Source organism: Neolamprologus brichardi, chromosome 2 (assembly GCF_056152115.1).
Source record: "Neolamprologus brichardi isolate AB-2024 chromosome 2, ASM5615211v1, whole genome shotgun sequence".
Taxonomy (NCBI): Eukaryota; Metazoa; Chordata; class Actinopteri; order Cichliformes; family Cichlidae; genus Neolamprologus; species Neolamprologus brichardi.
Window position 1 is genome coordinate 34,559,149 of NC_142105.1, and position 17,033 is coordinate 34,576,181.

The window sequence follows — 17,033 nt, forward strand, 5'->3', positions numbered from 1 at the left end:
CCTTCCACATATAGCTTTGCAAAAACTGCATAAAAAGCACTTGCAGCAACAAAAACATAATATTCCAGAAACACGCTTTGCTGATCCGATCAGCTGTTTGTAACACTTCCTACGTTGAAACAGATGTCAGCGCGAACTATCGCATGTCTGCCATTTCCTGCCCATAACAGGAAGTGATGTCATTTTCGCGGAAAATGTAGTTTTTTACTTGTAGGCCTTAAAAGCCTATACTGGTGTTTTTATAAGTCATGTTTGACTTTTCTGAATAGTTTCTGCAATGCTTAGAACTCGAACTGCGCTGCTGGAAATAGTTTATTTTGATGCTGTTTTCTTTGCAAAATTGCATCATAGGATTTATTTTTGTTTTTTCTGCAGTATATAAAAATTGCTGTATCTCCAAAATAAAACTATGAAGACACTCAAAATAAATTTCCTGTGGTGGGAAACTATTTTTTGCAACTTTTTTGTATTTAAAGTTTTGAGGGATAAACCTCTTAAATTTCTCCAAGTAGAAATATATGTAAAAAAAAACAAAAACAATTTTCAATTTTTTTGTAGTTTATTGCACTTTTTTGCAATTAATGTAATTACTATGCACTTAATGCAGACATATTATTAAAATATGGGCTATAACAGTTGTATTGATGTATAGCAACTTGAAATGCGCCCACAAATGGCACTACAGCATGTAAAAAAATAATATAAGCTCTGGCGGACTTGGTTCTATGGTAGGTCTTAAAGGGTTAAATAAATATCGTCAAATAATCGAGATCTCAATTTCAGTGAAAATAATCGTGATTATCATTTTTGCCACAATCGAGCAGCCCTAACGTCAGTAAAACAAATTTGACATTGTTCTGCAGATTAGTCTGTGTGCGGTCGCGCTAACAACAGAACAATGTTATCAAAATGAGCAGCTGCTAATGTTGCAACAGTTTACCAAATTAAACGTTGCCATTACTCAATGTGTGTACACTCACTTTTGTATTCATTAAAAACAGGCTCGCATTTTTGCTGGATATCACTTACACTCACATTTCTTGGCAATATCCCAGTTATTGATGTTTGTCCAGTAACTGCAGTGAGTTACTCTTCTTAGCCTAAAAGACCTGTCACTCCGGTTTTTCTGTTCATCTTTTATTCAGATTTATCTAATCAACATATCAACATATCAAACCATTGCTTTTTTGCCCTCTTCTATTTGTCCTATTTTTTCCGTTTGTAAAAATAATAGGTGCGATGCTTTTGTCAACTTCATTATTTCTAAATATAGTGGGAAACAATGGAAGCGTGGACGTATGCGGACAGCCAGCACGAGCCCTATCGATGCTGCTGAGCAGGTTTCATGAATCTGATAATAACGTCTAAGAACTTACTTTGTGAACCCCTGTAAGAACATTTCCATGACCACATTAGTGAACGAGGCCTATTGTGACGAGCCCGTAGATAAATACTGTGTGTGTCCCTTTCAAGCAGACACACACAGTATTACATGTATTATTCATGATCAGGATCTATATAAAGCACTGCATCTGGATGCATGTTTGTGTGCATATGAAATTACAGACGTGACCGAGAGAAAGGGAGTCTAGGTCATGGTGTACACTTAAAAAAACATGAAAGAAAATGAATTTAAAAAGTTCAATGGAAAGAAAGGAAAGTGATGAGAGGTGATGTAACATTTTAGCTTAACAACAAAAACACATCTTACCTGCAGGAGTGCAATGAAGAGGAAAAAGGCATTGGCTGCCCTCCTGAACTGTGAGTAAAGGAATCGAGGAAGGAAGGTGAGGACATTATATTTTGCTGTGCTGAAGACCAGATCAAGTAGAAAACAAGGCCGTGGGTGGAGGGAGCCAACGTGGATATGAAAGAAAGAGAAGACAAAAAAACGTTGGTTAATTGTAATAATCCAGTAACTCAGAGCATTTGGCACAATCTGACCAGAGATCACAACTGACCCTGCTACTTTCATCACACTAGTTACCCAAGTTACCCAATTTCAATGGTAGCCATACATGCTAATGCCATAACAACCATGTGACCATATATTTTAGTTGTCATCTATCCTCTTTCAGGTCTTTTGGTATTGCTGAAATGGCCAGTGCTCCTTCTTTTACTTTTAAGAAAGTACCAGGATGTTGATCTGGCCATTGCTAAAGATTTTTCTATCTCACTAATATGTTTACTTTGTTTTTCTGTCTAACGATGGCGCCCCAGACTTTCCTTAACATCGCTTTGAAAACTCCAACGAATAGCTAACAAATACAAGTCCAACTCTACAAATCTAGCAGGCCTCAGCTGGCCATGAAACCCACTGTCACTCAATGATCCGGTTACCTTTGAGCCTCTAAAAACAGGGAACTATGTAACTATAATTCCTAAACAGACAATACAATACTTTTGTACTGTGCTTCAGTCACATTGATTGTTTGATTTAAATGCATTATGGTGATGCTCTAGCTCAGGGGTCTCGAACTGCAGGCCTCAAGGGCCGCTGTCCTGCAGGTTTTAAATGTGTCCTTGATCCAACACAGCTGATTTAAATGGCTAAATCACCTCCTCAACATGTCTTGAAGTTCTCCAGAGGCCTGGTAATGAACTAATCATTTGATTCAGGTGTGTTGACCCTGGGTGAGATCTAAAACCTGCAGGACACCGGCCCTCGAGGCCTGGAGTTCGAGACCCCTGCTCTAGCTGTACTTGTTGTGAAGCCGTATATTTAGATCACCCTGGACATTGCACAGCATTAAGCAGCTCTTGCCCCTCCGCCCACCCGTTCTACGAGGTCTTTTGCGATGCAAAGACTCGTCTGGATGTGCGACTGATGACCAGCAGAGCCCGGTGGACTCAGTGATCGTAAAGAATAATTAGGAGCAGGAAGTTAGCTGGCAGTCGGGTCATAAAGACCTCCTGGCAGATCTGTTGGTGCTAGGCTGGTGGAGCCATCAGCAGCCCCAAAGTCAGGCCTCCAGCAGTCTGATTTACAGCTGTGTTAAAGGGTCAGTCAGAGCAGCCACTTTGGGAGAAGATTTATACCATTGAAGGATGCCAGGCCACTGGCAGGGCTTTGCTTACTCACATGCAGACCAAAGCCTTTAGACATACGCATGCAGAATATCAGCAAGTACAGTGCAGCGACTGAGCATATGCAGTTCAACATCAGTGATATCATCGTTTCCCTCCTGTTAGTCTGAATCAGGTGACGAGCATATTTTTGCAATTTCACATGTAGCACACCCAGAAGCACAAAGTAGTCACAGAAAAGCGGACAAGCTTTGAATCGGAGCACGGAAGAATGGAAAAAAATAAACAGTAACTGTCATCATGCCAGCCTGGTACACACTGCATCTGTCTGCATTGTTCTGACAGCAGTGCAGTGTGATACCAGCCTCACAGACACAAAGACCATCAGAACAACTCTTTCTTTCATTCATGCTCGGTCTCAGACTGCATATACTTCCTTCAATTTGTGTGAAACTAATTAAAATCTCTGCGTAACCTGTAGGTGGGTTTTGAGCGGGTATTAATTCAGTTTCATGGTGTTTATGTTCACTCACAGTGCCACAGCAGCAAGTTAGCTGGAGAGCTAACACAACAAGTTGGAAGCTAAGAGGCAAACAGCAGCATTTCAAAGCCACCGCTTTCCCTTTTTTACCCAAAGTTCAGATGATGAGGCTTTAGTGTCTCTCAAACTCCCCTCATTACACTTACTCAGAGAGACTCGTGACAAGAGGAGTGAAAGACGTTCGTTTTTTATGACACATTTGGTCATAATGTCATCTTCAACTCGATTCATTTTTATCTGACTTCACCTGCTTCTGTCAGCACACAAGAAACCAACTATTACGATGACAGCATGCAGCAATCAAAGCCAAACTCTTAGTGTAAAAATCAGAACAGGAAAAGCTCGATTTGTACATCCCTACTTCCTCCACAACAAACAGGCTGAAACAACAACAACTGTACACTGAAACAAAACTGAAACCAAGTCGCTTCATTCAGGTAGACAGCTAGGTAAGTTTTGTTTGTCATGATTATACATCATTACAATCATCATCAGAGGAAACTAAGACTAAAAAGTCAACCAACAAGGAAGAATATTTTCTGTCCCTTTGTTTGTCTGATTGGTTGAGAAAGAAAGACCTGGGTTTTGCTTACACACCATATTCTGTTGCGTCCGTCCTCGTCATCTGATTTGCTGAATTTCTGTAATGTCAGGGTTTGTTTTTTAAGTAAAAAGTTGAAAAGGATCAGGTTTACTGCTTAGTGAAAACTTTAACTGTATTTGACCCATTGATCACACAAGTGCGCTACTTTATTAAATATGTTGCCATACATCATACAGCTAAAAGATTACCATGAGTACCTTTAAATTAATAAATGGCAAGTCCCTTGGATATTAAACATCTAAGCACTACAGTGTATACAGTCTGCCCCTGAGATACAAAGAAAGTGTGGCTGGGGATGCATCCTGCTCTCTGTGATTTATGCTGCTGAGCACATGCCTCATCATCTCTGGTTACCTTTGTACACAGAATCACATCTTAATGGATGATTATGGATCCTTCATTTTGTTTCCTGGGAGTGAGCTGAGATCAAGACGATATGAGAGGAGCACTTACTCACAAATCAGAGCATAATGTTATTATCAAAGCCTTTTTTTTTATCTTTGAATAAGATTAGTGTGCTAGTTAAAAGAAAAAAGGGACAGCGAAACGTTTTCAACCATTTATTTAAACATAATATTTCATTAAAGAGTGCTAATTAATAACAATAGTTGGCTCAAGCCAAGATGAAGATGCTGAAGGATTAAAGAGAAAACAGTCTATGACCAACATTTGGTGACAGTGGAAAGGAAGAAGCCCGTGTTCACAGGAAGAGACTTCCAGCAAACCACTGTTTCTTCACATCTTGGCACACATGGGCTTCAGTTACTTTTCACCACTGCTCGTTGGCAAACACCACAGACTGTATATAAGAGATGAATAATGCTGAGTGTAAAAAGCCAATGAGGACGTGTCATATTCACCTTTATGAGTAGACAGGGCGATTCCTCTAAGTTTGTCTCTTTAAATGTTCGTCGTACTCACTCACTCTGTGATCACGTTCATAGTCTGAACTGCTCGTTTCAAGTCTTATTGAACACAATGGTGTGGTTAGTTTTCATTTATTTTATGTTTCAACACACAGATTCCCCATTAGTGTAGATCAGAATAGTAAAGCAGGGTGTGCTTCAGGTCAGGTATAACAAGGCTGTCAATGAATATAAAAATTATAGAAGGATTGTTGAAGAATTTGTTTTTATTAATTCTGAAAATCAGTATTTGATTATTGAAAAACACGACAACCAAAACAAAGACATCTGAAAATAAGTCGACATCGTGGTGGCTGTATTGTGTATAGTGAGTGTTTAGCATGTTTAACCATCATTTGCAGTATTATTTACAGTATATGGGAAGTGCTCATATTGTTGTCCTAACACACAAACACAGGAGGGCAGATGATTAATGTCTCCTGCTGCATTAAAGCCTCTAATGAGCCACTATGAGCACATTATGGAGTTTTCAGCCTCGTATGTTTCCAGGGACCACAAACAGGAACAAGGTTAACCAGCTGTGGACTCAGACCAGATGATGACACTCAATAAATGAGCTTAAAAGCCTAATCGCGACCCTTCAGTTGTAAAATATACACCCTGTCTGCATCTTTTTTCATGAGTTCATTAAGATCTTTTGTTTACTCGCTGCCTCGCTGCCATGTTGCATTTGAGTCTGACTGAAAACGTTTTCTAAATCCTAACACTCGTTCTGTCAGCGTTCATGTGTACGAGCTGCATCACAATTATGACAGTCTGATCTGGTTTGAGGTTATTCTGGATTAAAAGATGCACTTTCTGCCTGCTTTTAACCACAGAATAATCACACAAGAATTAGAGTCAGACATGTTGAGTTTTAGTTTAAATTCTGAATATCTCAGTGAAGATGCGTCAAATAAAACTGCTGCAAATGTGTTGACTTCCTTGTCAACAGAAAGTTCAGCTTTTCTTGGCCTCCACCATCAGAGGATCCACACGCTGCCCTGCACTGTGTGTCTGACTGCAGGTAATTTGTGTAACAACTGATCATGTGCAGCTTTTTGGGCCCCTTATCTGTGTTCTTATATTTTCATCATTCGTGTATAGCTTTGAGCAACAGCACATTGAGTCCATCTTGTTCAGCACTGCTGTCATGCACTAACCCCTCCCACTCTGCTTATTTTTAATCTGCATTTTCTTCCTGGTTTTGTGGTGGATGCGGGTCCAGAGAGCACCACGCCTGTCAGCAGCTGACTGAGAAAAGAGAGCTCGTGCACTAACTCTGCCCCAGAAACCAGAAGCTCGTGTCTTGGTTCTTGGTTCTACCTTTTATATTTGACATTCCCATATTTACTACACTACTGCTAATATAGTGATGTGTTCTACGTTTCCTTAAAGCAAGTTTCATGTAATTGTACAAATTCTGAGTTATTTAAAGTCACCACACTCTGCGTGGGCCTACGTGTCAGCAGATTTGTGACAGCACTGGAGCTGCTGATCCCCTCAGTCCATCAGCATGCAGTGAAACCTTCACTGGTTTTCCAGCTCACACGTTTTATAAGCAGGTCTCTCTTTCATGTCAGCAAAAACTATTTTTTGAATAAAGTGTCTGCAGGAAACAACCCAACATCTTATTCTGAAATGCTTTTTATAGAATCTTTCTCAGGTTGATAAAATCTCTCCATCTCCTTCTTATATCTTATGTATCTTACATGCATAATGATGACACCATCATTTCTTTAGGATGAATGCACTCGCAGACAGGATGCTTTGATAATGCTCGACTTGGCTTCGACACTTTAGATAAAGTCCAGAACTGGTTGGACAAAGAACCATCATGTCTCAATATCCTCTTAGATCCTCGAGATGTTCAGTGTCTGCACCACATCAGTACCTTTACATTAAAGTATTAGTGAATCGGGCATCACATGCATTATATAATTATGTTGACTCATTATTCACAAAACAGAACACCAAACATATCAAGAATAAATCCTACGCAGTAAAGATTAGCTGCTGTAATTCAGTGAGTAAGACAAAATAAGCTACACACACCAAAACAATTAAAGTCATTTGCATGTCTGGGTCACTGTGTGTTTGGACCCATGTCAGTGTGCGTCTATTCATATGTTAATTTTTCCTTGTTTTCCTCAAAAGAGAAAGCAGCACTTCCTGAATGCTCAACAGGAAACTGGTTTGCACAGCCACTCCTGTTTGCCTGTCAACATCTTTCCATTACGACCAGATCTGCACGACAAACCGTGCAGCTGAACAAACAGTTCACTAAAACCCTAACACAGGACGCACACGCATGATGCAGATCCATCAGCTAACAGGAGAAATACGTATGTGATGGTGGACGATGACATATCAGCAGTGGGTCAAAGACCATGCAACATTGGCGACAGCAACAAATCAGGTCTCTGCTTTTAAATAAATCTTTTTCTAAAGACAAACTTTCATGAAAACAGAGTCGATCTGCACGCTGTTCAATGCTGAGATAATTTATTATTATTAATATCTAACCTATTTTAACCAAAATATGTTGATATCATCACTACTGTCTTTGAACAGTTGGTGTGATACACACACATCAGGCCTTCAGCAAGTGTTTGATGATCTTAAAAGCCATATTTCTGAAACCTGCAGTGCTTTTTACTGTTATTCAAATATCAATCATATGGTGCTCCAAGCAGATTTTAATATGTATTTTGTCTCACTGACGAGGGTCTTTATAAGTAATAACAAAGCTCAAAGTAATGGAGATGTTAATAAAATTAACTAATAAAAGTTAAAAAACTAAACGGATGTTTTTGACGGTGAAACTGAATCACAGAGTAAAACAAACTGTGCTAATAAAATATACCTCATATTTACTGTTGTCTGATTTATGTTGTAAACTCATGCAGCTGAGGTAACACTGGGCTTTACTAATCCCGCTCAGTTTATAGCGTCTGTGTAAGCACGCTGTTCATGGAGCAGGAATGGGAAGCGTAATACTCCTTGACAGAGGGAGGCCTGACCCAACAATCTTGACCTTTAAAGCTAAAAGCACTCCACTTCTCCAAGATACGCAAGAAGATAAACAGGCCAGTCTGGGCACTGATGCAGCACCAGTATTACAAATCTTGCAGGTATCAAATATCACATGGCTAAGGGTGCTGTCATGGCTGCACCTGAACTCTCTCTACAGCACAGGAGGATCTGTGCAGTGTTTCAGCTGTGGCTTATTCACAAGTCTGAAAGCAAGACTTTAGGTAAAGTACCACAGACTAGCCTGCTATTTACTCACGTCTATGCAGCAGAGTACCGCTGTGTCATTAGATATAATATCATGTCACTACTATTGCAGTGTAATGCTACTGCTGCTGGAACCTTGTGGTAATAGATTCATACTCTGAATTAAGCAGTGTGTCATCATAGCCTGACAGCAGATCCTGGGAAAAGAAGAATTCGTATACTTACATTTACAAGTGCTGCTGCCTGGAGCTTGTAAATGTCAATAAAATGTTCTGTATATTCAGAAATATCATCACAAATAGTTTTCCGTTTTTCTAGAAATATTGTGATATTTTGAGGCTTTATTTCTCACCTCTCACCAAAGAGACTGAAACTATTTCTGCTCCAAGTTTCCACAGTATCTGCTACAAAGATCTGAAAACTAAATGTTTGCTACTTGGAAATGATCAAATCATGTGATTGTAAATCTGCAGGTTAATTTAGGGTTAAAGCATGTTTGGCTGCAGGTTCATCGTGAAGCAGCATGAGCAGCGATATATGTCAAAAAGCTGAAAAAGCCAATGTGTTGACTTCTGACTCAAAAAAAAAACCCCACCCTGCTCGCAGCTAAAAATGAAACTGCAGAATCTACAACCAGACAAACTCAGGTCCTACTTACTGCTCAACTACCTATGTCAACAAGTATGCTCTAAGACTGCAGGTAGATGCAGCCATGATTAGTAGAAACTCAACATCTCCTTACCTGACTCGATTGCTGCAAAATTTGGTGAACTGTGGTTGGTTGAGATATATGAGCCGGGCATCTTCTTGGTCAGCTAAGGATGTCTTTTCTGACGCGTCCTCTGTCTTTTCATATCCTGCAGCATGGGGGAAAAACATTTGATAAGTTAAAAAAGTCTGCGTTGAGCACAAATCAAAGAGAGATAAAAAGGGGTTTGAAGTGTTTGAGTTAGTGCGTGTCGCACCCACAGGACCCGTCGGAGTCAGGAAAAGGAAAAGTCCAACTCAAACTAAATCAATAGAGAGCTTAGCTGACCTTGGCGCTTTAGAGGTTTTAGACACATATACAACAGCTTTTTTTTCAGAAGTATTTTTGCACTCTGAATTCAAAATAATGCATTATAACTGCAAAGTGTGTTCCCCTCGCACACAATGCACAACACATTAGCCAAACTGTTATTACTGCAGGCTACAATCACTGCAGGCTGCACAATCATTGAGACGATGTTTGTAAGTGATGCTAAACCTGCCTCAGCTCGGGCCTGATGATCTGACGGCACTATGTGGTCAAACTGTTATCCTAATGGAGTGAGAAGCTACTTGGGAAAGACAATGACATGTCACTGAGAGTACAGCTTTTATTACTACCTTCACAGTAAAACACCAACTTGGAGAAAAACCCTATTATATAACAGAAATCAGCTACTCTGTGTGGACAGTGTGACTCACAGGAAGAAAGGCAACACTGGCAGACCACAGGTATATTTGTATTGACCTTTTCCTTTAATAAGGAAACTATCCTTTTAAAACAGCATATCTGATGATCTGAGACACTTAAGTGCAACAAAGAAATATACAATATAATTCAAATTCTTTGAGAACTTTTTCAATTATGAACAGCAGAAACTGTTCATTGTTCAGTTGATCATCACACACTATTCTGCAAGGGAAAGAAAAGGAGGTTATCAGCAGATTTGGTGCATTTAGTGCTGAAAAATCTGTCCCCACATGGATGCAATTCTTCTTTCCACTCCTTTGGAAAAACGAGGCACTGTTCGACTCCCACCAAGTACCAAGTTCAGCAAAGTGGGATGAAGCTCTGTCGGCTAAAACAAAACGGCCGAGGCCTCGTGAGCGCTGTATGTGGGTCGCAGAGATGCTGTGCCTGTAACACATTTTTCCTTGTTGTTTTTAAAACCTGACTAAATATCTTTGATTTGTAAAAGTCATTTTTGCATCTTACTTTGCCACTAAAACAAGGACTAACACATTGCAGATGCAGACGGGTATAATGCTTACGCCTTTAAAATGCATGCTTTCTATGCAGGAGGCAGATGCTGCGTCATGCGTCGAGGGACGTTGCAGCCTGCAACTTGCCAGCAATATCAAGCACAAAGCATGAAACTGCTTAGTGCAGAACTGGAAATGGGAAGCACACATCTCTCCTCTCCTCTCACACATGTAAATAGAAGTGAGGTTTAGTCCTGAACTTTATACTTGCAGCAGTTTACGTTTAAAGTGCCCCCTTCCTGATAAGGTAAACACAACAAATGTCCTGCTGAAGTAAAGATCTGAACTGAAACACTGGAGAGTAGTACAGAAGAGTATTTGACAGGAATCATGTAGCCTGGAAGACAAGAAGAGAAAATCAAATATGTATTTTTGCTTAATTCTGCTGAAAGAGGAAACAGCTGAGACATAAAGAGGAACCTATCATACTTCTCCTTACTTACTGTCCTACATATTTGCTGTTTTAGCTTTTGATCATAAAACTGGACAAGAACGAGGCTTCAAATAATGAATGAGGTCAACGTATGGTTACATAACCCTAAAACTTCAGGCTTCAGACGGCTTTAAACGTTTCTTATCAGCCTTTTTTTGTACTTTTTCTGTATGAGTATCAGGGGACATCTTTAATACGGTCATCTCAGTTCTTGTCATGAGATGCCACAGCAACCAGCAACCTGGATTAGTTTGAACCGAAAGTCACCAGTAGCTCCAGCAGACTCACAAAAACATAAACACAGAGCTGTAAACGAGCACGAGAGGTCACGTTAAGGTTTCTGGGGTCCACATTTCCCTGTACTTCATTGATATGTCTGGATTAATGACTTGAGCAATGCTCACAGTGCTAATGTAAAACTTCAAAGTCAACAGTACTCCTGGACTCTCAGATTGCATGCATGTGCTCCACTGGATGCTGGCTAGTCTTCCCTAGCATACAGTGGTGTTGGTGTTAGAGGGAGGCATAAAGGAAAGCAAAGCTTTCACAACTATAGATAAGGTGAGCTGCAGTGTTTAAAATGGAAAGAAGGACCATTCTCAGGCACAAACGTAGGAGTGAGGAAAGCTGGCAGGAAGCACAAACAACAAAAGCCAGTGTCAGGAGGTGCTGTAACCAGAGCCCTGACTGGATATGCCCCGGCTGCAGCCTGCTCGTAAAGCCGCTGCCTGCAGTACGTCTTTCTTTTAATGTCAAGTCAAAACAAAGAATGCTAACACTTTCTCCAAAGTCACACTTCACGCTGTCACCACTCTTAATTTTCCTTTCTGCTCTCACCTTTCACTCAGCACTTTCTCACTCATGTTACACAAACCATGACTCTTAGATTACAGCTACTTGTTATTTGAATGATCCACTTGGCTTTACATAGATTATTGAGGAGTGAGAGCTAGCATCGCCTCCTTATACTTTCTGTCCTTAGCATGTGCTCTGGGCTAAAAATAAATGCCCCCCGTAGTTGTTTACATGGCTGGGAGTTCGCCATCACAGCCTTGTTACACAAGGCAACAGATCTGCATGGGTAGCGTATTGGATTAGTGAGGTAACAAACCATGGATGGACACAGCAACACGAGGCTTAAGAGTGACACCAACTACTTAAGTCAATAAATGCTCTTCCTGTTTATTATTAAGCATTTTGTGTGAACAGTGTAAACAATGTTGCAATAAACTAACGATTTCTCGTAGTTTGTTTTTTGTGCACCAAGAAGAAGAAAAAGGTTTTTCCTGCATACTAAAAAAATTGGCAAAAACACCAGTATTATATTTTGTTATATTTTAAAACCATGTTTTATTAAAGGTTTACTCGAGAATACACTGTGTACTCTTTTACCAAAATGACCTCCCAGAATTATCTGGTCAGCTCAACAAAGACTTAGAGCACCTGTTGAAATATGTTTTCACAAAGAACATCGTTTCAGAAAACGGGCGATGTAAAAAGTCACTGAAAGACCTGCAACACCACAGCATCGCATAATATTCCTGAACAGCTGATTCATTGATCCTGTACGGACTTCACGGTTTGGTGGTTCCTCTTTAAGAGGATGTGCGCTCATCCCTCTTTCATGGAAGTAGGCCTCGCCTCTTCGGTCCAAAACTAAAACTGAATTTGCAGCCAAGAGCTCACCTGGTGACACTGGGACGACAGGTACTTAGCAATGAGTAACAACACTGAGTAAAGGTGAAGGAAAGGACACTGACTTAAAGGCCTGCTGCTTCTGAGGCTGGGCTGGATGAGAAGAGGAGCTACTGGCAAAAACTACAGCAAACAGCGATTTCTTTCTGTTATATGTTCGTCTTCATAAGGAACCATTTCTATGCACTTTGACATTATTTAGCAATTTCAGCACGTGAGGACTTTCTGGAAGTGTATATGCTGTAGTTAAGATAATACTGCTTGCAGAGCGTAGCTAGACGATAGCACTGTAGGTTTATGGGTTCATATCACCACCTGTAAAGTCATAAAAATAATTCTCAGTGTCAGAGACGACCAGGGGAAGAAATCACAGCATAGCTAACTTGTGATTATGTTTTTCCTGGTTCAAAGCAGGCCTCTAGGGACTAAAACTATGCACATAAATATAGCTGCTCCAAGTCTAAAGTGTGAGTAAAATGAACCGTGCTTTAATCAAAGAGTTTTCTGTAGTTATTGTTGATCATATAAATATTTGCCTTTGATGGATGGCTACAACATCCTTTATTTGTCTTTTTGTAGAACTAATCCCACACTAATGTTGCTCAGTTTCATCAGGAAGTCTGCTCAATGGCATTTCAACGATAACCAATGCAAAAAGAGATGGCCTACACACCAGGGAACAAATCCAACCAAGAAAATAAAGTTAGTGAAGAAGCTAAGTCTTTAAGCAGCTCAGGTTATCAAGGAATTACCTTCTACACTGGCAACAGTGAACAGGACAGGGGTAGTAGAGCTGGTAAGTGCAGCATAAGGCCTGTGTGGAGTAACAGGCCGAGGAGCAGGCTGAGCAGCTGTGATTGATGCTGCGTCTCTGTGTTGAGCCTTCGCAGCAGGAGCCGTGTGCTGGGGTGGACCAGGTGCTGCAATGCACCAGTTGCAGCTGGTGATGCTGCTGTTTAACCGAGTCCTCTTCCTCTCTCCTGTGAGCCACTGTGACACAAGCAACTGTACAGGAAGCTAAGACCTAGTCTGTATTTACTTGGTGCAGTAAAGCTGTGTGATGTCAACATCGACATCATTTAGACCAAAGCCAGGACAGCGTGTTATTTGCTGCCTGTTAGATGAATCAAGCTTTTAATCCACAATATACACTTTATAGTAAACATCACTAATATGTCAAACACTTAAGCAACCAAGGTGTGCATCATGAGCTGAAACGTCCTCTGCTTACAGTGTCAGATGAACACCAGAAAATAAATCAAGCCTCATTAGAAATTATTTCACAAATCAAGTCAAAGTCTTTCTTTTCTCAACACCTGTGGAGATACGAATGAATTTGTCTCATCTTCCTAATAACATCAGGGTAAATGTCAGACTCGGACTCTCAGTTTGTCTCTTGATTATTACCGGATTGTTTTCTCATGACAGCCAGTTTGTTCCACGAATGTTTCACAGTCTTAAGAAGAGTTAAGATTTGTTCTTGTCGAGCCTTAAGAGGTTTGATACGGCTACTATTCTTGCACACCTGATCCAATTAAAGGCTACATGCTGAACACTTTAATTGGCTTTAAGAGCAAAAGTAGCTCAAGAGCGAGAAAGTGGTGGGGTGGGCTCGACAAACTGGGAGGTAAACTAAAAACTTCGGCCTATCGAGCACTCCTGATGCATTTATATGCCACTACTGAATGTCAGTAACTTTCAACTTCTCTGTTTCATCATTTGTGTTATGTCGTTGTGTCTCTGCACAGCCTTATTAGACGGCTGCCCCTCCCTGAGTCTGCTTCTGCTCTCTTCTTCCTTCCCACTGTCGATGCTGCTCATAGGACATTGTTGCAGTTTTCGCTGCGACTCCAGGTGATGTTGCAAAGAGCTGGCTCTATATAGAGAGAAAACTGGGTCCAATCAGAAGATATGCAGCTTTTCATCACATCAGGAGCAAAAACTATACTTGAAATGGGGATTTTAATTAAAGGTCAAGGGTCAAAGTAACAATGGAAAAGTTAAAATGTTACTACAGTGGCACTGGAACTGTAACCATGGACACATTTAAAAGTAGCGCACAAGGCCAGCAGGACAATCCAGAGGAGCTGGGGATGAGAATTTGAGGAGGTCATTAAAATAACTTTTCCCAGCTACTCCACAGAGGCCCCCGCATGGTCTCCCTCCCCCACCATATCCAGTTCTTCCCTTATGTTCACACACTCTGCAGATAATGTACTGAACCACAGCCGCACGTCTCAGTGGGATCTGCTCTATTCCCCGGTGGACACCGTGCTTTTTCTCAGCACTAATGTCATTAACTGCAGGCGTGTCACGGCTCAGCTCCCTGACATTAATACACAGACCATAAATAGTGAACTTGGTGGGTATTCACTGTGGGCATCATTCTGTGTTTATAACAGCACCTTTCAACTATTAACTGAAGCCCTATATTACACATAGCACTGGACATAAAATAATGTAAGAGGCGCAGAAAGAAAAGAGGGCGAAGAAAGTCACAAAGAGCTAAATAAAGCTCAGTGGGAGGAGATCCGCACACAGCTCTGGAGGGGAAGCCTCCAGAGGAAGGATCAATGCCACCGAGTGTCGTAATGAGTTTGGATGCAGGCCAGATGCCGGGATTATTGCTCGTGTCAGCCAACAGACAGACGGGTGGAACAATAGTCACAAGGGGGCACGTATTTTGGAGAGGGTGCCCAGTGGGAAAAAACTGGGCCCAGAAAGGCTTGGCCAAGACACGCTGGTCTTCCCCCGTCTGTTTCTGTATTCCTATTGCTAAGTGCTGCAGGTTACAGAGACACGGAGAAACCGACAGGCAAGGAAAATCCCTCTTCAATCGCCTCTGTATGTTTAAGATGCTAAAAGCACGGAAAGACTGATTATTTTCTATACGTCTAAACTTTCACACTTGAATATGAGCTCATTGTTAACGATAGGGTAACGATAAGCCCAGCCCCTGCTGATTTACAATCCTCCCGATGGGACTATATTAGCTCAGGTCAGGCAGTGCTGGGGGGGGGGAATTATTCCTGGCAGGACTGTCAACACAAAAAAAAGATAAAATGCACATAATGGCCCCAGTGACAGGAACCATAATGACCTGATAGCCGAGTATATTAGCCGGTACTGCATCTTGTGACAGTCAGGCACATTATAGCACAGCACTAATCCATGTTTTCAAGTAGATGATCAAATGGAAATAGTTATTGTGGAGTAAATGTATTTTTAGCAACAGTATCTTTTTAATGTTTGACGTCAAACGAATCTCTTGTAGCAAAGATATCATCAAGATATCATATCACAGTTTTGCTACGTCGTGGAACTTCTTTGGCGAGCATCTATTATATACTTAATTACACAGTGATGACTCACGAGGATCTATGACTTCAGAAAGGCCCATTAGTCAATCAGCTAGAGCGCATTGCAAGTGTGGAGGTAAATGAAAACGTAAAAAGGCTTTTTGTTCGTCCAGAAATAGGTTCTAAAAGAATAATGAGCGCAAGAGACTTGAAGGCTTGTCAATAAAGTGTAGCCGAGAAGGCACGTGAGCTGGCCACAACACGGCTCGCAAGCAAATATTCAATCACACCCGGGGTAGGTGGGGGCAGGCAGCTGGGGGCTACGGATATTGATCCCATACAGACAAATAGCAGCTAAACCAGTCAAGAAACTCTGTTAAGAAAAGCAGCACAGGACACACGAATGACTGACTTTATTCTGTCTTTACACATGCAGAGCTACCGTGTTAACAAGTACCCAAATCAGTCAGCTAGAGGAGGCAGAACAGGAGTTCAGCATCCTCCGTCTGCACGTTGTTCACCTTAACCTGAGGCTATTTACCGTTGTTATTAGGCTCAAATTAGTTCCAAACCGCTGGACTTCAGGATGTCTCAGTCTCAGAACTCAGTGAGCCTAATGCGCCATTTATATCAGCTCATCGCCACCAAAGAAAGATCTCAACATGATTCATTTATGCCACATAAATATTTCAGCAGACAGAGCGGCTACAGTCTATTCATGGAACGAAGGCCCCGGAGATGAAAGCCCCCCTCCCTCCGATCACCTGCCATTTGTGAATGAGGAGAAGAGCTGGAGGGGAATATAGATACCGCCTCAATCTAAGCAACGGCAACATCCATAAGTCGCTTATCAGATCACAATGCTGTAACCAGCACTCACAACAACAACAGGGCAGCTGCAGATTTAATCCCCCCTCCCTGTTTGGCTCCGTCTGGCTCCTCATAGGCTCAGGAGGGCTACAGTAGGGCGGATAGTGCAGGGACAACACAGGCAGCTGGGGCTTGCACTGACATCAGAGGGCTGGCCCTGCTCGGCTTAGTGAGGATCTGCAGAGAGGAACCTTTCCACTGTGTTTATGAATGATAACAGAGAGAGGCATATGCCATGAAATGTAAAGGAATGGACACAGGAAATAGTCTTTGTGAATGTCAGTCACTCAGTTATAGTATTCTTCAAGGACACGTCTAAAACCTGCAGGACGCCGGCCCTCGAGGCCTGCAGCTCCCCGCCCCTGATTTAGACCTTCACTGAACAACCGCTAGCAAATAACCAAAGTTA

General features: G+C 41.4%; 1 protein-coding gene across 4 annotated transcripts in view; it reads right to left on the reverse strand.

Moving 5' to 3' along the window:
* atp8a1 (ATPase phospholipid transporting 8A1) overlaps positions 1 to 17,033 on the reverse strand; it is a 109,728-nt gene that overhangs the window by 82,429 nt on the left and 10,266 nt on the right. For all 4 annotated transcript variants that reach the window (XM_087851791.1, XM_087851789.1, XM_087851792.1 and 1 more), the window contains exons 2-3: positions 9,060 to 9,174; positions 1,712 to 1,811 (exon numbers count right to left, since the gene is read on the reverse strand). In XM_087851791.1, coding sequence (XP_087707917.1) covers positions 1,712 to 1,811; positions 9,060 to 9,174 — 215 coding nt within the window. The remainder of the gene's footprint in view (positions 1 to 1,711; positions 1,812 to 9,059; positions 9,175 to 17,033) is intronic.